Source organism: Silurus meridionalis, chromosome 25, assembly GCF_014805685.1.
Source record: "Silurus meridionalis isolate SWU-2019-XX chromosome 25, ASM1480568v1, whole genome shotgun sequence".
NCBI lineage: Eukaryota > Metazoa > Chordata > Actinopteri > Siluriformes > Siluridae > Silurus > Silurus meridionalis.
This window is the reverse complement of record NC_060908.1, coordinates 1,097,380-1,121,356: the sequence shown is the minus strand read 5'-3', so window position 1 is coordinate 1,121,356 and position 23,977 is coordinate 1,097,380. Positions and strand designations below refer to the sequence as shown.

Below are 23,977 nucleotides of genomic sequence, written 5' to 3'. Positions count from 1 at the left end.
TTATTTAAATTAACTAAAATTTAAATTTAAAAATATCTTTGTTAGAGCACCCCCTTGTGGAGACTTCAGGTTTCTGAAGTTTTCAGTCTTCTGATTGGAAAAAAATGCTTTTTGAGAATCTCCTCTCTCTTACAAATGAAAGTGAAATTGTTCTTACAAAATACTGCAGGGTTTATTGAAGTGTTTTCTTCATGGGGGGTTTGGGTGTCTTTCAACAGTTAAGGCTCTGATTTTCTTGATTGTGCTTCAAATCATCTAAATCTCCCACTGTCTGCTTCAGGGGGTGCTGTATCATGACTGACCCTGCCCTCTGACCCCAGCTTCCTTACAAGCTGGGAGATATATATTTATCAGTGGCGGGCGGTCTGGGTCAGTAAAACCTTCTCTGCTGGTATAAACACTATCAGAAGCACTGAACTTCATTTACAACCTAAATTCTAATATTTGTTCCATGAAATTGTAATAATGTTTTCCCAACAGTTTATTCTCTTTATTTCGTAGCGTTTCTTTTGGCTGCACTGCTTCTAGTACGTGAATGTGGAGGTTAGATTTTTTTGTCCAATTAGATTTCAGCCTCTATGTGCTGCCATGTCAATCTAATCTGCCCAGAGCCTTCAGAGTCAGTACTGCTGGGCTTTATACCATACGTTTTTGTACAGTATTGATGGTTTCTATAATTGCGACGTGGTGGTATTAAGTGGTGGATTAAGTCGGGTAAGTGCCTACTGAAGGCCCAGGTACCAAATGCACCGCCCACCACTGATCTATATAATATATGTGTATATATGTGTGTATGACCAACATGTATGAGCAGGTAGCAGCTCAGTGGTTACAGCATTGGCCCTTGGCTCAGAAGGTCATGAGGTCAAATCCCAGCTCCACCAAGTCGCTCTGGATAAAGGCATCTGCAAAATGTCTAAAATGTAAAGTATAAGCATCGTCCTTTTTTTATTTCCTTTTTCTAACACTGCACCTGTAGGTCTGTACAGCACAGCTCCTGGGGGAGGACCATGAAGGTTTATTTAAGTACTAACCAAACTGCACATTTTCTAACAGATGTTTCTGTGCAAACGTCTCACAAGCAGATTTACACTTTCCAAAGCATCACATGACTATAAATATTATTTCCAGATTAAATGTGAGATTGTGGTGTTTAAGTTTTGTCCCATTACTTTATGGAGTGTGTGTGTGTGTGTGTGTGTGTGTGTGTGTGTGTGTGTGTGTGAAGCCACTGGATTTAGCTGCTACTTTATGTAGCACTGACTCTATGCTAATATTTACCCAGACTGTAATGGTGAGAGATGCCAGAAATGCCTCACTCCTCTCAGTTAATGTGTGTGTGTGTGTGTGTGTGTGTGTGTGTGTGTGTGTGTGTGTGTAAAAGACACATGATCTGCACAACATTCACAACTGCAAACCATACACACACACACACACATGCAGCAGTAGTTTCAGTAACTTTTTTGGCATCTGTGTTAATGTTTCCCTCTGGCTTTCTGACAGGGAGATAATTAGAGGAAAAGGAAAAAGCTGGCGTCGTGTTATCGCGATTTAGAGACTTCGATTTCGAGTTGTGAATAATCATCTATTACCGCTTTAATACCACAATTACAGGATAAAAATACTCCTTACAAATGTATAAGCATTATACCAGTCTCCGGGAGAAATGAGCTGCGGAGAGTTCGAAAATTACACGGCAGCTGAAATGTGTGGGTCCAGTTTTACATGATAATTACGTTACAGTTACACTGGTAACAAAACAGTGGTGTTACGGGTACATTAGTTACATTAGAATTATGCTAGTTACATTAAAGTTTAAATAGAATTATGGTAGTACAATTCCATTATTCATTCGTCCTATAGAATCAGTTACATTACTGTTACATCAGTTATGTTACACTTACATTCGTTACATTAAAATGATGTTACTGTTACGCAGTTGCATTAGAATTGATAGTTTAATTTTTAACCCTAAATTTGTACCCACATTTATCCCTAACTAGATTTTAAGTTAGGCCTTGGCTCTAACCTAGGTGTAAGGTAATTCTAACCCTAGTTTAACCCTAATTATAACTATAATGTATTTTATTTATAAGCTTATATGAACCCTGCCTCTAACCTACATTTAAGTCTAACTCAAACCATAGTTTAACTTAACCCTTACCCAAGTTCAACCAAAATGTAAGCTTGGTTTAACCCTAATTCCCAAACCTGGATCTTTTATTGAGTGTAGTATACTGAAAATCAGAAATTCAGAACTCAGATCAGGAACATGACGAGACAAAACTAAGTGCACCCCTATGTTAGTTGTGGTGTTCCTAATGTGTATCTGAGAATGTCGATTCTACTGCCCAAAATAATTTTATGGACAAAAATATTGATCAAATCCACACTGTACTTGAGGGAGACCGAGACTAACACAAGGGTTTTCATGTATCTGAGCTGAGAGCTAAACCTCCAATGTTTACTATATTACACTCAACAAAAGGTCCAGGTTTAGAACATGGTTATTAACAGGGTTAACTCAAATATAACTCCATGATCCTCATCCAAGCTTAACCTGAAATTAAGGTCTAGTTTATCTCTAAATCAAACCTCATTTTACTTTTTATTTCACAAATAAAACCACTTTCTGAATAAACCTTAAATCAGAAACACGACCAGGTGAAATTTATACCTGATGATCAGTGTTATATTTTATACTACTTTTATCAGGACAATTTACAAATATTTAGTGTGAAGTTTAGTGTTTACATACTTTAACTGATATCCATCAGTAAAACGTTTCAGTCCTGCGTCCAAACCTGCACAATTTAAGTGTAGTTTACTGAAAATCAGAAGCTCAGATCTCAGCTCAGGAGCATGACCAAACAAAACTAAGTGCACCCCTGTGTTTGTCTCGGTCCTCCTAATGCCTGCTGTGAATTCGGTGAAAATCAGAGAACACAAATTTTTCCGCCAAAAAAAAAAAAAGGCTTATTAACCCCTTACTGTTTTTTTGGACATAAAAATCGACATCCTCAAATTTTCACCAAATTCACACTGTACATAAAGGAGAAGGAGACTAACACTGGGGTGCACTTAGTTTTGTCTCATCGCACTCCTGAGCACTTTAGTATATCAGTGGGGAGTAAAATTATAACCGATGTTCCCGCAGCAGCCTCTCTTTTTATTCTATTATTATAAACCCTACATCTAAACCTTGTTTAAATCTTATTGTACCCACCTATAGCCCTAACTAGAAGCGAAGTTAAACTCTAAGTCTAACCCAGGTTTAAGCTTATTCTAACCTTAGTTTAGCCCTAATTATAACTATAATTTAATTTGATTTCTATTCGTAGTTTAACCCTGACTGAAGCTACAGTTAAATCTAGCTCGAAACCTGGTTTAACCAGAACAGTAAAATTAAGTTCAAGTTTAAACTGAGTCTAAACCTAAGCTGCTATAACTTGTGTTCACTCCTACGCTATACACTGATACACTGAAGTGCTCAGATCTCAGGAGTGTGATGGCATAAGATTTAAATTACACACAAGTTGAAGTTCAGGATTTTCACCACAAGGTTGCTCTAGGGTTCGGTCTAAATCGGGTTATGGGTTAATTTAGACTTATACTAAGGTTAGATTTAGACATAAATTTGTTAGATTTAGGATTAAACTACGGTTAGGATTTCAATTACACTACAGTTGTAATTTGGGTTTAGCTAGTTTTAGTTTAAATAAGAGTTAAACTTGTTTGAGCGAGTGGAGATAGAATTCAGGTTTAACTTCTTCTTCTTCTTTCGGCTTCTCCCACAAAAAGGGTCTCCACAGTGGATCATCCGTCTTCATACCCCCTGTCCTCTACATCTGCCTCTTTCACACCAACTACCTGCATGTCTTCCCTCACCACATCCATAAACCTCCTCCTTGGTCTTCCTCTTTTCCTCCTTCCTGGTGACTCCATCCTCAGCATTCTTCTACTGATATACCCCATGTCTCCTCTGCACATGTCCAAACCGTCTCAATCTCACCTCCCTCACCTTGTCTCCAAAACTTCCTACATGCGCTGTCCCTCTAATAAACTAATTTCTAATCCTGTCCATCGTCGTCACTCCCAACAAACATCTCAACATCTTCAGCTCTGCTACCTCCAGCTCCACCTCCTGTCTTTTACTCAATGCCACTGTCTCTAATCCATACAACATCTCACAGTTAAAACCAGACTGAAGTCCTGGGTTTAAAGTTAGATTAGGAGTCTACACTAGGGTAGGAGTCAGGTTTACTCCAAAGCTACGTTTAGACTAGGATTAAGTTTTCATTTCAGGGTTACAGAAGTTCAGTGTTTTGTTGTACACAGTAAAGTCACACTCAGGTTGTGAACATTTTTAAATCAAACCTTACATTTATTTATTCCAAAGCTTCATTTCATACTTCACTGCAGATAAAAAGAGATCCAGGAATCCTGCTACGGCGTATAAACGTGAGGAACACTGGTCAATTAAACACTGATTAGCACGCTAACTGGGACGCGGCTAACGGGAGGTCGTTGATGGAGCATCGATGAACGATTGGAACACCGTGGACATCAACATGAGGAACAGAACAGGGGTCACAGCCACCTTAGGATCAGCTGCTGCATTATTTCCTCCACCTGAGGTTGAGAAAAGCGTGAGAGGTTCAAGCACACAGAGCAGAAGAACATAAAAAGGAGTTATTTTACATTTTGAGGTTCAGGTTCTGAAATACGAACATGCTCAGATCCCAGCTCAGGGGTGTGAAGAGACAAAACTAAGTGCACCCCTGTTATATTCTCGACTTCCTTCATGTACATTGTGAATTCGGTGAATATCTGAGAACGTTGATGTTTTTGTCTTCGTGGAATAATTGACGTTCTCCGATTTTCACCAAATTCACACTGTATGTAAAGGAGACTGAGACGAGCACTTAGTTCTGAGTTCTGAGCCTCCAATATTCAGTATATTACACTCAAGTGAAGGTCCAGGATTTTACGCAGAACTGAAACATTTATTGATGGATTTCAGTTAAATGATGGAAACAACACTCTTGAAATATTAAAAAATTTCCTACTGATTATAAACTTTATAAAGTTTTAAGGTAAAACACTCACCTCTGTTCAGTGTCTCAGATTTGAGGTTTATCCAGAAAGTGGTTTTATTTGTAACTACGGTGGCCCTGAAGGACAAAAACACACATTAAATTAAAAATGTATTAACCCAAATGTTATAATAATAATAATATTTTGGTATTTCTAATAAATAATATTTATATCAACACTATTTAATAAATCATAAACTTTACTTTTGCACTTTTACACACTCAGGTTCTACTGTACAGAAGCCTTTTGTGTCTTTATCGTTTTTGTTTATCAATTAATTATCGATTGATTATTGATGATGTTTCCCGACTTTTCCGATCGCTTACGTGATGAAGGCGGAGTTTACTGAATCTGGAGGAATCCATGTGTAGGTCGTCTCGTTGTTCTTAATGTTTATGTTGGAGTGTGTGATGGCACTTTGGCTGTTTCCTGAGCACTAAAACACAACACACACATACACACACACACACACAAACACAAACACACACATTACAAACAGACTGTTTAATGAAATAAAGTGCAAAGCTGTGATTTCCACTGTTGATTATCGTTTCCATGGTAACAGTTGATTGACAGAAACATTTACATGCTCTGTAGAAACATATTGAAATAAACGTGGAGTCATTGATCACGTGACGTACGCAGGGGTGCACTTAGTTTTGTCATATTCCTGAGCTGAGATCTGAACCTCCAACATTCATTATGTTACACTCAATAAATGGTGCATGTAAATGTAAAGTATGTGTTTAATAGTTAGTGTGTGTGTGTGTGTGTGTGTGTGTGTGTGTGTGTGTGTGTGTGTGTGTGTGTGTGTGTGTGTGTATTTACCGCTAAGTGCTGGGTGTTAGATGGAGGAGTACCCCAGGTCCCCACAGCGATTGGGTTGGATCCTGATCGGGCCTGCAGGAGCAAACCAATGTACACCGGGCCCTGGATCATCACTGACACACACACACACACACATTTTTGACACGTTACAAACTTCTACATAATCCTCTGTGTGTGTGTGTGTGTGTGTGTGTGTGTGTCTGTGTCTGTGTGTGTGGACGTGTGTACAGTATGTGTAGTACGTGTAATTGCAGCATTACGCCAGCAGGGGGGGCAGGCGATTTACTTAGCGCCACAATAAATAAATAAATTTTGTAACTTTTCGCTGTAATTTCTTTTATTTTTCAGTTTTCTAAGAAGAAATTGTTTAATTGAATTTTTCAGACACAATTCTTTCACAACGTGATATTTAGGCTAATTGTGTTACACACCTCGTTTTTTCGACTGGCTTCGGAAATCTGCTGTTATAAACAGAACAAAACAAAATGGTTCATCTATTTATTTATTTATTTATTTAACTATCTATTTCTTTATTGTTATTATTTTTTTGGGGGTTAAATATCTATATATTTAAATCGTTAGTGAGGTTTAATGTTTTTTATGCGTTTTATACATATATTTATTTGTTTCTTTTATATATATATATATATATATATATATATATATATATATATATATATATATATATATATATAATATAAATATGAATATATGTAAATAATTATTAATGCAAAATAAAACGCAAAGAAAAATCTCATAAAAGAATTCAACAAAAATTAAATCAGTCAATTCTGTGTTTAGTTTATATTTTTATAAGGTTATAGATATTATATATTATATATTATATTATATATATGTGCCACATGTAACTGATGTTTGTTCACACATTACAGTGTAATTACTATGTTTTCTTTAACAATAAATAAACAAATAACAAACCCAAATCTTTAGAGTGAATATGGAACCAAAAATCCATTTCTGTACATGAAAAATGATTAAATAAATATTGCGTATGTTTCTCGGACACGGATCGAGGCGAAGTGAGGATGAGTAACTCGAGAGATATTTAAAGCAAGACTTCCAAAAAACCACCGACCCTCCTGCCGTCTCCGAGCTCACTGGAGGTTTCCTAATCCAGTTCTTTACCCTCTCTAATGTTATCACAAATCACTCATGAAGCATTATAAGCTCTTCCTCTTCCTCATGGGCGTCAACGCTAATGCTAACTGCCTCTATAGGCTGCATCATGTTACACCTTTAACATCGCACCTTCAATTTAAACATCTGCACCCTTTCAAACCCCGCCATCCATCTCCAAATTCTCCTTCTCAATTCACACGTCTTCTTCCTCTTCCCTGAAGACTTTCTCCCCTCCGCTTCATCTGTTCTTCCTTTACCTCTCTCATAAAGAGCCGCCATTCAGTCTAGTCTACAAATCCTTCCTTCCTTCCTCCCTTTAAATAGCTACCATCCTCTTCTCCAAACTCCATCCCTCCATTTAAAATAGTTCAATATCCATCCATCATCTCTATCAGCTCACCTTCTCTCCACGCATCCAGAATTTTATCCATCCATTTCTGCTTTCTCATTCGTTTCATTTCATTTATCTAACCGACATTTATCCATCCACCCATTGCTCTCCACTCTTAACTAATTAGCCTTCCCTCCATCCAACCTTCTCCCATCAGCTCATAATCTACACATTCATTAATTCTCAACCAGTTTCATCCGGTTTAGAGATGAAGTGCACGTTATTTCTCCAAGCAACTCAGCCATCAGGCACTGTTCTTCCATCCATCCATCCATCCATCCATCCATCCATCCAGGGGGTTCTTTTAAAGTTGTTCTATGTATCTGTCTGTCTGTCCATCCACTACCAGTAAAAGGTACCTTTTTTTAAAAAGCTTCTATTTGAAACACTTTTCGACCTTTTCGAGTTCCTTTTCAGCACAAACTGTCACATTTCCTAATCTCCTCCTACTTCCCTCAGAAGGTCTCTCAGGATTCTTTGGTGCTGAAATGAATAAAAGAAATGCGAATCATAGCGTTTGAGGTTACCTTTGATCGTCTGGTTGGTGCTGAAGGTGGTGTTGCTGACTTTGATGGTGTAAGGTGAGGGGCTCGTCTGCGAGGTGACGTTATGTCCAGGGGTCATGTCCCCACACCTGCCGACTGGAGCTCCGGCTGTATAACCAGCTACACCTGTCCACACCTGGAGCCAACACGCAACAAAGAGCACGAGGAGCATGTCAACGAAGAACTGATCCCACAGAACAAAAAGATGTGTGTCCCAGACCAGAGCAGACGGGCGGAGAGAGAGAGAGAGAGAGAGAGAGAGAGAGAGAGAACGATTGAGTCCTGAGAAAGAAAGAGCAGCTTTTACAAGAAACTTTGTGCTGAGTCACAGCGGCATCAAAACTCTGAACAGAGCACCTCCCCTCGTTTCTTTCATCAGGCCTGCAGAGTCTGGCCTTCATGAACAATTCATGGTGCTTCAGGTGAACCTGCACTTCCCAGAAATGCCCCCACATGATCATATATCTATAACAGACAAACAAGGAACTTCTTTTGGGCCAAAAAAGGATTCGTCTAAAACATGAAAATGATGATGATGATGATTCTAATTTCTGTCTGGTGTTTACAATAAACACAACGGAGCTTTAATTGCTCATATTTCCTTCCTTATGAACTCGTTCTTCAATGTTCCTTTGTTGATGATATGAAAAAATGTCAGAGTGAAGGTTAAATTGTGGAATTTGATGCACCGTGTACACAGGCGTTTGTTTCTGGACAAAAGTAAGTGCACCTCTTGAGGTCTTCGACTCCTCAAACTACATTTTTTGTCTCGAAAGGTTTGAACTCGTGGATTTTTTTCTGGTGGATAAAAAGATTTAAATGTCATCAAATTCACACCCTGCGTTTGGGAGACTGAGACTAACACGGTTTTAACACTTTTAGTTCTTGGGTGTAACTGAGACTAGTTACAGTTAAATTAGGACTAAAATGAGGTTTATTGTTATATACAGGATTAAAGTTAATCTAAAGGGAGATTAGGATTTTTGACTTTGGGTTAAATTTTTGGTTTAAATTTACATTAGAATTGAGGATGACCTTAGATTTAAGTCAAGGTTAAGATGAAGGATTTGGGGTTAAACATGGCTAAAGTTAAACTCGAGGTAGATTTGGGGTTAAACAGGTTTAAATTCAGTTCCATCTTTAAAGGTTTAAACAGCAGATCGATTTATGGTTGAAAAAATGTTTAGGATATGGGTTAAACTTGAGTTTAAGTTTAGATTGAAATGAGTGTTTTATATATATCATGAACCCATATGATGATTGTAGATGTTGATAATGATGTTCACCTCTTCTCGACTGGCTGAAGTCAGTAGATGTCCTCTGTGGTCTTCTGAGTTTTATGGTGTTGCATTTTTTTTGTTAAAAGAAAATGTACCAAAGCGACAAATCTGATAAAGAAATCGGACTCGGATGTCTGAGAGTTGGGAAAGTGACTGCTGTGAGCACATCAAACCTCTTTGTTTTCTTTACAAAACTGCAAAATCAACCTGCAGCACAGAACTAGTTTGAGCCGGAAATAACAAATGCTTCCTTATTATTGAAATCGAACTGAGTTCCTTTACCCGAAACAGTAAAAAGGAATTTAGAGAAATGTTTAGGTTTCAGCTGCAGGCCAAAGAATGTGTACAGAGAGAAAAAATAACGAGAAGTATTTTAATTACACAACAGGACAAATGTACACAAGATCTCCATCATCCATCCACTTCAACTTCTAATCCCTCGCTCCTCTTCATTCCAGACCAGAGATCATGCCATCGCTCCAGTTAATAAAGTCACTCGTCTTTTCCTCTTCTATTTCTTCTTCTTTTTCTTCTTCTGTTCTCCCCTGGCTCCGCCCCCTGGCCTCCTGGATGTCCTGTTCTTTTCCTCCAGGACGATCTGCGGCTTGTTCTTCAGCGCTGCTGCGCTCTTCTCCTCCTTCAGGAAGTCCTCCTTCCTTATCGGCTCGATGATGGAGCCCAGTCTGGTCACCACTTTGGGCGCGGTGAGTTTCTTTACGGTGCTCTGCGTGTTCCACGTCTGACCCACGGGAGAACGGATACACGTCTCGAACTGAGAGCTGTGCTGGAAAGGGAACGGCAGCTGGCTCACCTACAGAGAGAGAGAGAAGGAGAGAAAGAGAGAGGGATGAAGAGGGACAGAGAGAAACATGACACAATATAGATGTTCAGAAATAAAGTGAGGGAACGTCACAGAGAGAGAACGCACAAGGAACCGATAGAAAGACAGGGAGAGAGAGAGACATATAGAGACAGAAAAAGAGTGTGTGAGCGAGAGAGAGAGAGAGCGAGAGTGAGAGAGTTAAGGACTGATAAAAAGATATTTCGAGCGATCAGAGAGTTTATTAAAAAGGAACAGAGAGCATTATGTAGTTAATGTGATTTATTTATTCACTCGCTCCTCGTCTGTGTAACTCCACTTCCTGTCTGAGCTGCAGGTTACCTGATGCAATGCGATGGACACGTTCCTCTTCTCAGAGATGATCACCGCCGGAAGCTTCTGGTCTTCTCTGGGGCAGCAGGAGGAGGCTTCAGCCGGAATCTAAGACACAACCAGACTGTAACTAATGCAACATCCAGAACTTCCCGTATCCTGATCCGGAACCATCAGTACCCTGAATAACAATCATTCGTTCCCTGATCCAGAACCCTCAGTACCTGGACCAGGAGCCATCAGCATCCTGATCCAGAACACTCGTACCCTCAACAAGGACCATCAGTACCCTGACCCAGAACCATTCCTACCCTAGTCAAGAACCTGATTCAGGTCCTGTATCTGTCACACACTGATGTTTATATAAAGGGTGTTTATGAAATAAGTAAATTTATAAAATTAATTGATTATATAACTATAATGTATAAAGTTCTATAGTGATTCAATGCAGCTGGGGTGCCAATACTTAATTCTCAGGAAGCCTTGAATCCGATTTGTTCCTTATCAACATTGGACGTAACGGATTTTTGTTCCTCTGGAACATAAAATCTTCCGTATCCATGGTAACCGTATCTGTACAGTTCCAGGATTCTCAAAAAATCGTGAATACAGTAACGTTCCACTTCCTGTAACACTCACTTCCTGCGTTTATATCGGGAAGGCTTGAGCCCGACTCCGCCCCACTCCCCCCATCCGGGCAGGGTCAGGTCCACCACTTTGGGTTGCCCCGCCTCTTCCTGTTTCTTTTTGTCCTTTAGGAAGTCGGAGATGACGTCGTCTCCTGCGAAGGCTTCCTTAATGATGGACATCTGAGCAGACACGCCCTAAACAGAGAGATGTGAGAAGAAGATAAGACTGATGGAGAGATGACAGATTGTAGGAGATCAAACAAAAAAAAAACAGGATATACAGAAACAATATAAACAAACAAATCAAAGTTTGAAAAAATGACGAATAGAAAAAAAGACAAAAATGAATGAATTATAGAAGAGGGTTGGGTTAAAAAAAAATTAATCCCAAAGCAGCCTCCATAATCCCATTCTCTCTATTTGGACTGTTTTGGTATAAAAGCTCTGAGGTTTACAGTGTACACACATTAATCTGATATCAGGATCATCCAGTTTACACAACACTGGAATTAATCCCGTTCGGAAAAAGCAGAGCAGAAGGTGTGAGGTCCTGGAAAAAGGGGCGGAGTTAAAATCCAATAAAAATAAGCAAGAAAAAAAAATATATAAACTTTTTATTTAAAATCACACCATTTTGTACCAGAATGGTTACTTTATGTATCTAAATAAATGTTCAGACTAAAAATAAAGATTTTATGACAAATAAATCCATAAAAAGGATCAGATGTGAAACAAAATTGCTTTTTTATGTATTTAAATAGTTATTGCATTTGAACTCCGCCCCCTTCTAAATAACTTTTTTTAAATGTATTTAAAAAAAAAATGTACTATTATGGTCTGTGCTGAAACTAGTCATGTGACCATAAGACTCGACTCTGATTGGCTGTTTAATAATACGTGTAACCAAACAGTGCACATCCTCTTAATGAGAACAAATTAATTGATGGGACTCTGAAAAGCATCATAATAAAGAGAGAGGGAAAGAGAGAAAGAAGGAGAGAGGGAGAGAGAGAGAGGAAAGGAGGGGTGTAATGATGCTCTTTTCCAATGATGATAATTTTTATATCTTTGTGCTTGGAGAAAGAGGAAATGAAATCGGAAATCTTAGTGGAAAAGAAGACAAGTGTCCGTTCCTCGACTCACCTCCTCTTCCTCTCCTTCGTCTCCCTCCACCAGTGTCGGCGCCAGCGGCACTTTAATCGCGTTGGCGTTTTTAGTGAGCACTTCGCTCGGGTCGATTTCTTTCCTCTTCTTCTTGCCGTGCGGCTCAGACGCCGTGTCCACGCTGGCGGCGTATGAACCCGACACCGCTTCCTTTTCCACAATCCCGTCGTGACCCAGGTCCTCCAGGTCCTCCACGGTCCGAGCGTGGACCAGACCCTCATCTAGAAGCCCCTCCTCTTCGTGTATTAGCTCCGCCTCTTGTACTTGGGTCACTTTGCGCGATGGCGGCTCGGTGCGCTTCTGGGGCCGTTTCATCAACCTGTTAAACAGTGTGTTAAATTCAGACACGATTTCTTCTTGCTCTTCTTCTTCATCATTCTCCTCCTCTTCCTCCTCTTCCTTCTCATCCTCCTGTACGTCTCCAACGGGTTTCTCCAGAACTCCTGAAAGATCACACAGTAAACATTTATTTCTGAACTGTTTACGAGCCAAAAAGACAATTACAGGATTTGGGGCGGGGCATCTGGAAATATATTTGGTGTGGATTTAAAATGATTTCGAAACTAGTTTTGTATCACATCAACAGACGGCAGCACAAAGCTGCACTCACAGTCACAGGGAGCACCGACCTTCATAAGTCAGTGTGCCGAAAGACTGAACATCTGGAGCTGTGCAACTGGTGCAGTTCTGACCACGTGTGCACGCTGTCACTGAGCTCCTCACACGTGAAACAACATGATCTCACGTTTACAGCCTCCCTACTCGCCAGATTTGGCTCCTGCGGACTTTACCCTCTTCCTATTAGATGAAGATCCGTCTGTTTTGATACCATTGTGTAGATCAGGCACAAATCACAGAAGAAGATGCTCGACACACTTCAAATAAAAGACTTCCAGGACACGTTCCAGAACAAGGCGTGGAGGAGGGCAGGTGGAGGGGGAGGAGTTATTTGTCACCATAGCGACCGGCGCAATGGAGTGTAAGGTGAGATGAGATTTTAGAAAAAAAGTGACTCCGTGCTGATAGATAATACATGAGAAGTGGTTTATTAGAGTGTGTGTTCAGTGTTCATCGACAACACTTCAGGTAGTGACACCACCACCTGTGTGTGTGTGTGTGTGTGTGTGTGTGTGTGTGTGTGTGTGTGTGTGTGTGTGTGTACACACAGCATATGAGCTCATTAACACAAAAAACCCAGTAGATAATCAGACATGATCGAGCCGGTTCATATAAATAATAAACACTGTGTGTGTGTGTGTGTGTGTGTGTGTGTGTGTGTGTGTGTGTGTGTGTGTGTAATCTTTCCTGGTAGTACAATGGAGGGTGGAAGAGAGAAAAAAAAAAAAAAAACGACACTGGCGGCTCCTTCCTTAAAACTTTACATAGACACCTCAATGTGTGAGAAGTGCAAGAGTGAGCTGTTACTATGGCAACGACAATAACGTTCAAGTTTAAACCTACACAACTCTGAGGAAATTAATTGTCACCTCCCGGCCAATCAGATTTCAGAATTCAACAGCGCAGTTGAATACAAAGGTTTAATTGAGACAATTAAGTAGCGCCAATTTTTCTTGAACAATTAGCATCAGGTGAGTAAACCGTGTGTGTAAACGCCCTCACGCTGGTATCAAAATGCAGATGAATGCTTCCCCCCCCAAAAGAGCGTGTGAGAACGTACCATCCTCCTCCTGCTGTGCGACAGGAACCAAATTGTCATCCCCGTCTTTCCTCAGCTTCCGTTTCATCTCAAAGTGCCTCAGCAGCTTCTCTTCCTCATTCTCCTCCTCCATCTCCTCCTGATCCTCATCCTGTGCCTGGTTCCTCACCGGTTCCTCTGCAGTCGTGGCATCAGGTTTCTCTGTAACCTCGTGACTTTCGCTGGTCAGTTTTCCCTTCATCCACGGGTTCACGAGCCACCGGGCGACTCGGGCTCGTTCACAAAGTCAGGGAGAGCGCTCGCCTCTTCGTCTTCTTTCTCCTCATCATCGTCTGACGGCACGACAAGTTTCTGCGTCAGCTCCTTGTTCACCTCCAGCTGCTGCTGCATGGCCTTACGGGCCTGAAACACCACACAGAGAAGGAGAGAAAGAGAAGGTGAGAGAGTGTAAAACATGTGTTTGTGTGGAATAATTTTTAAATGTTACGATAAACAGACACTATATTTTATTTTTTGATGAAAACAAGAGTAACAAAAGATGCTATAATGGTGTTAAAATTCCTGAGTTCCCCCACGCGCTGGTTCTTACCGAGTCGTCGTATTTGGCCATGATGGCTTTGGTCTTGGCCCATTTGCCGCTGTTCTGGTGTTTGAGAGACATCCTCTCCTCCATCCTGGACATCTCCATCTTCTTCAACTCCTCCAGAGCTGCATTTGGATCAGTCTTCATCATCTCATCAAACTGCTTCAGGAAATCCTTACGCTTAGCCTTCTTCTGTACCTTATGGTACCTGAGGGAGTAAAGGATTTTATAGTATTGTAACTGTAACACACTGTAATATAAAATATCACTCCACTGTGACTCCACTTACATCTTGCTTTTGATCTTTTTCTCTCTTCGAGCTTTGGCTTCGTAGTAAGACTGCAGCGCTCGTGCCTTCTGCAGCTCCGCACGCCGGATCTTCGCCTGCAAACCAACACAAGGAACGTTTAACAAACCTCCAACACCCGACACCTGTCCTTCAACAAAACATCCAGACTTTAACTAAAGACACCTCAGAAACCCACCACCCATCATCAGACACCTGTCTTCAGTTATCCGTCCTCAAGGACCCAACACCGTCCTCAGACACCCATCCTCAAAAACCAGTCACCTGTCCTCAGACACCAGACACCCGTCCTCAGAAACCAGGACACCTGTCTTCAGTCATCCGTCCTCAAAAACCAGACACCCATCCTCAGACACCCGTCTTCAGTCATCCGTCCTCAAAAACCAGACACCCGTCCTCAAGAACCCAACCCCGTCCTCAGACATCAGTTCTCAAAAACCCACCATCCGTCCTCAGGTATCAGACAAAAAACTTTTTCCAACAACCAACATTATCACCAGACACCTGAGACCAACCAGCCGCCATCCAAAACCCGCCGTCCAGCATCCAGCACTCAACTCAATATTATAATCAGGTGTGAGATTCATAGACACCGTTACCTATTCACACGTTCAGGAGGAAGGAACACCGTTTCAGATCACATGTAACATTGATAGAAATGATTGACACTCACCTCCTCCAGACTCATGGCCCTAATAGATGCCTCCTCCACGGGGGTCAAGACGGGGTCAACAACCGGCTGATGATTACTGTGCAGGAGACTGAAGATCTGCTGCTCCAGAGGAGTCTGAGCCTGAGAGTGAGATAATTGATTGAGTCATATAGAATTATTAGTCGATGTGCTGCACTTTTATTATTTAGTAAGTGACCAATAATTTATGAGCAGAAATGATAAAATATGCAACTAATTAGTTTTGTGGTGAACATCGTTCAAAATATGAAAAACACACACACACACACACACACACCTTCCAGCCGGCCACCACCTGCTCCACACGCTTGGGTCCGGCTGTTTCCTGTTTCAGAGGGAAGATGATCTGCTCGGCCTTCTGGTTTTGTGCGATGACACTCTCCCAGCGGGACACCTCCGTACTGCTGCGCTCGTATGCCACGCCCCTCTGAATCTGTACACAAACACACACGAGAAACATTGATTTACAAGCTTTTCCAGCTAAAACCTTTTTAACAAGACTTTCAAGAGGGAGACCAATGAGAATGCAGAGGAGGCGGAGCTTGGAATAGGAGCCAATTAAATGTATTACATTTTCCTGAACTCCTGCTGCCACATTTATAACTGTAGGGATGTGAGAGAGAGAGAGAGAGAGAGAGAGAGAGAGAGAGAGAGAGAGAGACAGACAGGTGTGTATGTGTAGATGTTAAACACACCTTCTCTGTCTGCTGGCGGCTCAGTGGGAGCTCCAATGTCTCCTTCAGGTTCTGCAGGTTCCTCAGCTGCTTTTTGGTCTTGTTCGGTGCTCCGGGTGTTTTCTCCACCGTACCCAGCAGGTCAGAGAGCTGGACCTTCTCTCCTGCTCCCTCTGCGTTTACCGAGAACTCAGAGACCTGTAGACTTGCCTCCGATCTCTCCGCCTGCATCCTCCTGAGGAGAGGATGACCATGCATTACTATGGCAACCAACAGCTACATTAGCACACAGACATCAGTGTGTGTGTGTGTGTGTGAGAGAGAGTGTGTCTTAGGGGGTCTCACACAGACCTTCTCTTTCCTCCCAGAGAGCTGATGGCCTCCAGAAGTTTAGTGTGTTTCCGGTCATCATCAACTTCCTCCTGAGGGCGCGCACACACACACACACACACACACACACACACACACAAATCTAAAACGTTATCATTATAATTGGCAGCATGTTCGAATATTTAACAGAAAAAACATCATGTTTTACTCGTTTCATTAAGATCCTGGTTTGGAATTTCCTCACCATGGCAACAACTCCGGCACCTTCAAACTTATTTACATAAGAATCATTAAACAAAGAGATTGTTTAAGAAAGAAGTAAAAAAGTCATCTTCTGAGTAATTATTGTTCATTAGATAGAAGAGATTCATTGTTTGAGAGAAACTCGAACGTCTTAGGATCGTCACTGGATCCATTCAGAACCAAGTAAAGGTAAACGTGTTAAACCCGGCTCTCAAACCGAGTGTGTGTGTGTGTGTGTGTGTGTGTTTTACCTCGTCTTCACTGGCACTAATTATGTTCTCCTCATCAAGTGAAAGCTCCTCATCATCTTCATCAAACACAACTTCAGCCATTTTAACACGTTTCCTGTGAAAGTAATGACGTGAATTACGTTTTAATAGAAATTAAGCCAAAAAAGTTCATATTCACGAGTTCACATTTAATGGAAACACAAATCTTCCAATATTCCTCAGAACACATTCATATTCTTCTTTATTTATTCCCATTGTTTATTTACCTCAGGATTTTATTTGCTTTGATTTTTTTACTTTCTTTCTTTTGTACATTTGTAAAACTTATTAATCATGCCTTAAAATCTAAACAGAGAGAGAGAGAGAGAGAGAGAGAGAGAGAGAGAGAGAGAGAGAGAGAGAGAGAGAGACCCTCAGCCTGGTGTATGTGTATATACAACATCTTACAAAAGTAAGTGCACCCCTCACACTTCAAATATTTTAGTATCTTCTCAAGGGACAAAACCATAGAAATTACACTTGTATATATTTTAGAGTGTCAGTGTTCAGTTTGTGTTTCAGTACTGATTTATTGTCCACTGAAAATAACAACATACACACATTTTTGTCTAAATAACTCAGAACTAAAGTGAGTCCACCCCAGTGAACATGTCAAAACTGTGTCTGAAGTGTGAACATTGTGTGTGAGCACCATCGTTCTCCAGCACTGCTTTAATCCTCCTGGGTGTGGAATTCACCAGAGCTGCACAGGTTGTTGCTGGGATCCTCTTCCACTCCTCCATAATGACATCACAGAGCTGCTGGACTAATTTGTTGCTTCTTCACCTTCCGTTTGAGGCCCACAGGTTCAGGTCTGGAGACATACTTGGCCATACTTCAGCAAACTGTTATAGGTTTTCTTGTGAGCAGCTTCAGAAGAGGCTCCTTCTGGCACGACGGCCTGCAAACCGATTTGTTGTGGTGTGCAACACGGTCTGATCACTGACACGTGAATCTTCTGCTTCTGCAAACTCTAAAGCAATGCTGAAGCACTCATTCGTCTCTTTTTTAAAGCAGCGTCTGAGGACTTGACTTATCAGATGGACCCTGTTCTGAGAGGAACCTGTCTCAGAAAACATCTGTATGAACCTGAACACTGTACTGTACCTCAGGTTCAGGGTGATACTGATCTTCTTACAGCCTCAGCTCTTTGTTGGGATCAACAATTCTAATTCTCAAATCCTCAGAGACTCTTTACCATGAGGTGCATGTTGAACATCCAGTGGTCAGTTTGAGAGAATTGAACTCAAAGCACCAGATTTTAACTGCTTTAATACAAGATACACACATTTGTATGGTTCTGTCAAAAACATGAACATGATGAATAGAACATGCAGCTGTGCACGTTTACACCACGTACAGCTGTTATCACTGAGGGTGGACTCACTTTAGTTATTTATTTAGACATTAATGGCTGAATGTTGAGTTATTTTCAGAGGACAGTAAATCAGCTGCACACTGATACTCTAAAATATATCCACCTTTCATTTCTATAGTTTTATCTCTTGAGAAGATACTAACACTAAAATGGTTGCTGAAATGTGGGGTGTACTCACTTTTGTCTCACACTCACACACACACACACACACACACACACACACACACACGAGAGAAGAATCACCTCTTGCTGGAGTCCATGCTGGATTTCTCCACCACGCAGCACGTGCGCAGCAGCCAAGTCGCACAACGAAGTTCTCAAGCCGAATCTGTTTTAAAATAATAAAACTACAGAATATCACGTCAACTAAATAACAGCGATTACTTTCATTATCTTTTCGTTGTTAAACACAGGGTTTCTCAATAAACACCAGCGCATTTAATGCGACTCCGCCTCCCACTGCTAGTGACGCGGCGGCGCGGAATGATGACGTATGCGGAAGTGCACCCCAGGCCTCCGCACTTCACCCACATCAGCATCTGACTTTACTCAATATTATTATTACTTTTATAACCGCAAATGGAGACTACATGTGGGATGCGATGTTCAAAAATCACCTCTTAGGGGCAGGTGTCCACAAACTTTTGGCCATATAATGTGTATTGAATATAAAAAGATGTTTCCAGTATTTTCTATTACAAAACATTAATACATACAATAAACCAAATACCAATTAATGAAACTAATTTTGGACATTGGATTCATTCTAGGCTTCTAGATTTCTATTTTTAATATAATATTGAAGGTTGAAATCAAGCTTGAAATTAGTCTAAATTGATTGGAATCGATTAAATGATGATATATCTGGTTGATTGTTATTGTATTATAGGAACTTCTGTGTATTTCTGATTCTATGTGAGATACTGTATTTAACATAAGACACTGGGCTCAGAACTACAGTTTGCATGAACAGTTCTGCATTTAAGCACCAGTTACTGAACTGAGCACCTCAGCATTGATGGAACAGTAATGAAGTTGAGGATGAGGATGAGGTTCTCTTTAAAGTCTGGTTCATCTCAAGGTTTCTTCCTCATACCATCTCAGGGAGTTTATTTTTTACCACCGTCACCACCAGCTCACTCACTAGAGATAAAATCAGAGGATATATAAAATTTTATAAACTGTTTTTCTTTGTAAAGTTGCTTCGGGACAATGTCCATTGTTAAAGCGCTATATAAACAAAACTAAATTGAATATTAATCAGATGTTGTTCTCTTCCTTGTAGATGGTTATTTCCCCTATTTTTAAGCATAAAGTAGACATAAACATAAAGTCGGTGCACCAATTTTAGTCACATGATATATTTAGAATATATTTTGGCATATTCAGGAGTTTCTTTTAGACCTTCATTGTTCCAATTCTGCATTTAACCACCTCACGTGTCCCAGAGTGCAGGATCATGAACCTTCACCTCTATTCTCCTGCAGGTGGCCCTCTGTTTACAGATCACACCTTATCTTATAGATGTTGTTTATGGCTCTGACTAACCAGGAAGTCAAGCAATACATAGGTTTATTTATATGGCAGTGATAAGCAGACGGGGATGTGAAGTTCCTCCTCAATCCTCATAAACACACACCCCTTATTGTTCCATTTTTTGTATAAATACAATACATTACAATACGTGTGTGTATTAATAGATTTTACAGCGTTTTTGTTACTAGAACAGTGACATCAGCAACGGTTCAGATTACAACCTGATCAAACCCAAGATTTCTATCATATTTAAACTGATTATAAAGATTTCATTTTAATGCATATGAAAAAAATAAATAAATCAAAGAACACATTTTTTTATTTTTTATTACTGCAATCAGACTTATAAAGGATTATTTTTATCGCACTAGTCCACACAGGGGTGTGTACAGCACACACTTGGAAGTAAAAATATGGAATCGATATGACGAGGTGATGTTCAGGAAACAAAGGAGTCTCTAGCGAGCATTAGGTTTTCTGACATGTTCAAGACAGAGGAGGTTTTTATGTTTTTTTATGTACATTCGGCAATTAAAACCATCCGTGTGGAAACATAGCAAAAGTTCTGTTCGGGGTGTCCTGATGATTTATGTAATTTAAAACACCATAATTACAGGTTTGTCTTTGTGAGCAACTGGCTCAGTGCAAAGAAAGAGCAGGAACCTGTTATTTCAATGTTCTTTTCTTTATGTGTCTAATAAACATGAACAAGTTCTTTAAAAAAACATCTATGACCGTTGAAACATGTCCTGTCTTCATGCTCTATGTTGAGTTTGGTTTCACTGATAATAAACATACATTCGTATAAAGCATCAATATTTGTCCATGTCCATGTTTATTAGAGTATAAAAAAAACTTAAAAAGTATTAAATTAAGATACTTTGAGAACAGACACAAATGTGCGATTGAGTTGGGATTTATCGTGAGTTAACTCATGGCAATCATGTGATTAATCATAAATAAATTAATTGACAGCACTAATTATAAATAATAAATATAATATAGCGCTCTCCGTGCAGCAGTCTAACGTGTAAAAACAAACAGCAAGTGGCATCTGTGATTCGCCTCTAGAGGCCGCTCTCGTAATGACAGCGGACCGGAACCTGGAAAAACTATCGATATGGATTTTTGGTTGTTCCACATGTAGTCGTTCGGGTCTAATGGTCTAACAGATTATATGTTTTAGATGCAGACAGATTGCTGTAGATTAAAATGTATAAAACACTTCATGATTTGATGAGAAAAGAATTATGTTTGAGGCGCCAACAGTAACCGTAAATTTAATGGTAAATCACTAATTTAGGCCACGCCCCTTTTCTCTAAATCTGGTGCCAAACTACGACCCAAGAAGAAACTCGACTTTGGGAACTGCAACTTTGTGTCCATGTTTAAATATATCACAAACATGCTAGCCCACCATGCTAAACTGGAGACTATAGTCTACAGCTACAGAGTGTGAAAAAACGTTTAGAACTGTACACGTGGCACGTGCCAAATCTGTGTTTGCGGTTAAGTGGTAAAGTGTGGATGTTTAATTTGTGTACTTTTTAAAGGACTGGCAAAACATCCAGTCACCGAGCGATCGTCAGAAAGTACCCAGGGCGCACACACACACACACACACACACACACACACACACACACACACAGGCTGAGAGGTTCTTCTTACCTGTTCTCGTCGTTCCTCTCGTCCTCCTGCAGCCATCTGTTCAGAGAGCGAGGTGCAGATGGAAATGACGGATCAGAGACGTGTGTGTATGTAAATGTAATTCAGCGGAGTTAATGTTCTCCTCCGCCGTGTGTTTTGGGTCTGAATTAACCATTAATGAGTGTTAAAATAAAAGATAATAAAAAACACCTGAGTGTAACCTTCTGTCAGGACGCTGCAGATCGAGCCGCTGCCACCAATTAGCTAAAAAGTCTGCAGGAATTTATTCCTAATATTTATCATATTCATCGCTTAAGAGTTACACGCTGAGACGCTGTTTCTTCAGCCGTATCGTAGGCGAACACACACCCACTATAGCCCATCTGTTGCTTTGTACAATACTAGTGGCCCCTGTTTTACCCCCTGTCCATCATACTGCACGTGGTTGCACGACTGAGCAGGTATTTACGTGAGTGAGCTTTCATCCTCTGTGAGACTAAACTCTTTACACGAGAGCTCTGGGTTCTGATCGGGTAGAAGGTGTTACACTGCTGGTGTATATTAATACATGTTCCAGTACATTAATCGCTCACTTAACGATAGGGTGTGCAGAATTTCACTGTGAGGAGATCGTTTAGGGAAGGAGTCACCAGTGTCAGTGTTCGAACCTCAAACCTGCAGGTGATAACGCAGGTGTAAGATGTTACAGGATGTTGTTGCACGATGTGGAGGTGAAGAACGGCCTGAGGTGAACTTTATAATGTTGTAAGGTCTCACACACAAGTCGTGGATTATCACCCAAGACCAGGGTCACTTTTCAGCATTGAGGAGTTCAAGCCGTTATTGATGTTTGCAGATTGAATCTTGCATCTCGTTACAGCTACAATTCATCCGCTTCGAATCATTGAACGTTTTCTTCTCCATGTAAAACTCCTCCATGGAGCTCAGTGAGGTCAGTAGGTAACGTGTATGATCGCTCTCTGACTCTGGATTGAACTGGAACTGGATGTTATTATTGTTACAGGTGTTTATAAGCAGCATTTAGAACGCAAACTAGCCGTGTGTTCAACGCTCTGAAATCACACGTGAACTCCTTCCAGCCAATCACAATCCACTATTCAGACACCGCAGGGGATGAAGTGCTGATGAGGTTAAGTGAAATGAAATCTACTTTACAGGGTTTATAGAGAGATATAAATGCATTATAACCAGTAATATAATCTGTGAGTGTGTGTGTGTGTGTGTGTGTGTGTGTGTGTTACGTGGTAAAGCCGTGACCAGTGAAGAAGAAGAAGAAGAACGAGACGTATCAGCCTGGTGTGTGAAGTACAGGAAAGTACTAGTTTTTATTCCTTCATATTCAAACTTCACAAACAGCGTGAACTTGTACAATACCTCAAGAGAGTGAAAATTACAAAAAAGTGCTGGTAACATTTACAAAAAAATCATCCTTACTTTTGCGACAATCAGTTATTCTTCCACTCCTTTTTTTAGTCTTTTGTATTAAGGCTTAATACTTCTGTATAAAGTATATGCAAGATAAGTCTTCACAGTTTTTTTCGAAAAAAAAAAAGTCACAATATTATGTAACATAATGAAGCTTTTACAGCTATTTTTCTGTATAATAACAAATACACATCACTGGTAATTATACGTGAAATACAGGGCTTACTGTAAAATGGCAGGTAATGATACTGACTGCTGAAATAAATCTTTTTTTTTTTTTTTTTTTGCTTTTTTTAAACTTTTTTTTTTTTTTCCTTAAACACGTTTATAGGAAAGGTTACATGAACGTAGCGCTGCAATAACTGAAGAAGAAGAGAATGAAAGGAATAGTATGCTTAACGAAAAACAAAAAAAAAAACAACAAAAAAAAACCCAAACAGAAAAAAAAACAGGGAGATCGCCTCCAAACTTTGGCACATCCCTTAAATTTTTTTCTTTCTTTCCGCTTGAATATTAATCAGGTTTCTATCGGTGTTGATGTTATTGTGGATGTCGTTGTGGATGCTGTTGTTGTGAGCGAGACCGGTGGTAAATGAAATCATGCTGCGTAGTAAGGTGCTCGATCAGACGCATTAGACTCGACTCGACTCGACTCGACTCGGCCACGATAAGGTGCATTTATAAGACTCAAAGCATGGAGGCCTTTTATTATCCCACTAACAAAGTCAATAATAATAACAATAATAATAATAGGAAGAATTTACAAAAGAACACAAAAACAAACGTTATGACCAACAGTCTCGAGGCGACCTCGTAAATAAAAAAAAAATTAAATAAAATTCTTTATGCTGTATATATGTGTGTTAGGCGTGTGCCGACATCCTGTGTGTGTGTGTGTGTGTGTGTGTTTTTACATCATGCGTGAGCTTTAATATCGATGGTAAAAGTGTGATTCTGTTGCGTTCTGCTATAACAATTTAAGGAGACGA

The 23,977-nt window shown here is 40.2% G+C and overlaps 2 protein-coding genes across 2 annotated transcripts; both read right to left on the bottom strand.

Moving 5' to 3' along the window:
- Window positions 1-4,363: 4,363 nt before the first annotated feature.
- Window positions 4,364-8,369, bottom strand: si:dkey-251i10.2 (uncharacterized protein LOC562682 homolog). The gene is made up of 5 exons (XM_046839334.1): window positions 7,984-8,369; window positions 5,926-6,038; window positions 5,424-5,533; window positions 5,110-5,174; window positions 4,364-4,632 (listed from the first exon to the last, which is right to left on the bottom strand). Exons 1-5 carry the CDS (start codon window positions 8,171-8,173, stop codon window positions 4,514-4,516), a joined length of 597 nt encoding a protein of 198 aa, XP_046695290.1. The 5' UTR covers window positions 8,174-8,369; the 3' UTR covers window positions 4,364-4,513.
- Window positions 8,370-9,640: 1,271 nt separating this feature from the next.
- Window positions 9,641-18,873, bottom strand: si:dkey-251i10.3 (uncharacterized protein LOC553498 homolog). The gene is given in 15 exon segments (XM_046839806.1): window positions 9,641-10,092; window positions 10,444-10,520; window positions 10,523-10,542; window positions 11,074-11,258; window positions 12,207-12,670; window positions 13,906-14,136; window positions 14,139-14,286; window positions 14,474-14,675; window positions 14,757-14,851; window positions 15,448-15,567; window positions 15,743-15,898; window positions 16,161-16,374; window positions 16,491-16,561; window positions 16,964-17,057; window positions 18,603-18,873. Coding segments are annotated over 15 exon segments (2,394 nt in total). The 5' UTR covers window positions 18,620-18,873; the 3' UTR covers window positions 9,641-9,792.
- Window positions 18,874-23,977: the final 5,104 nt, after the last annotated feature.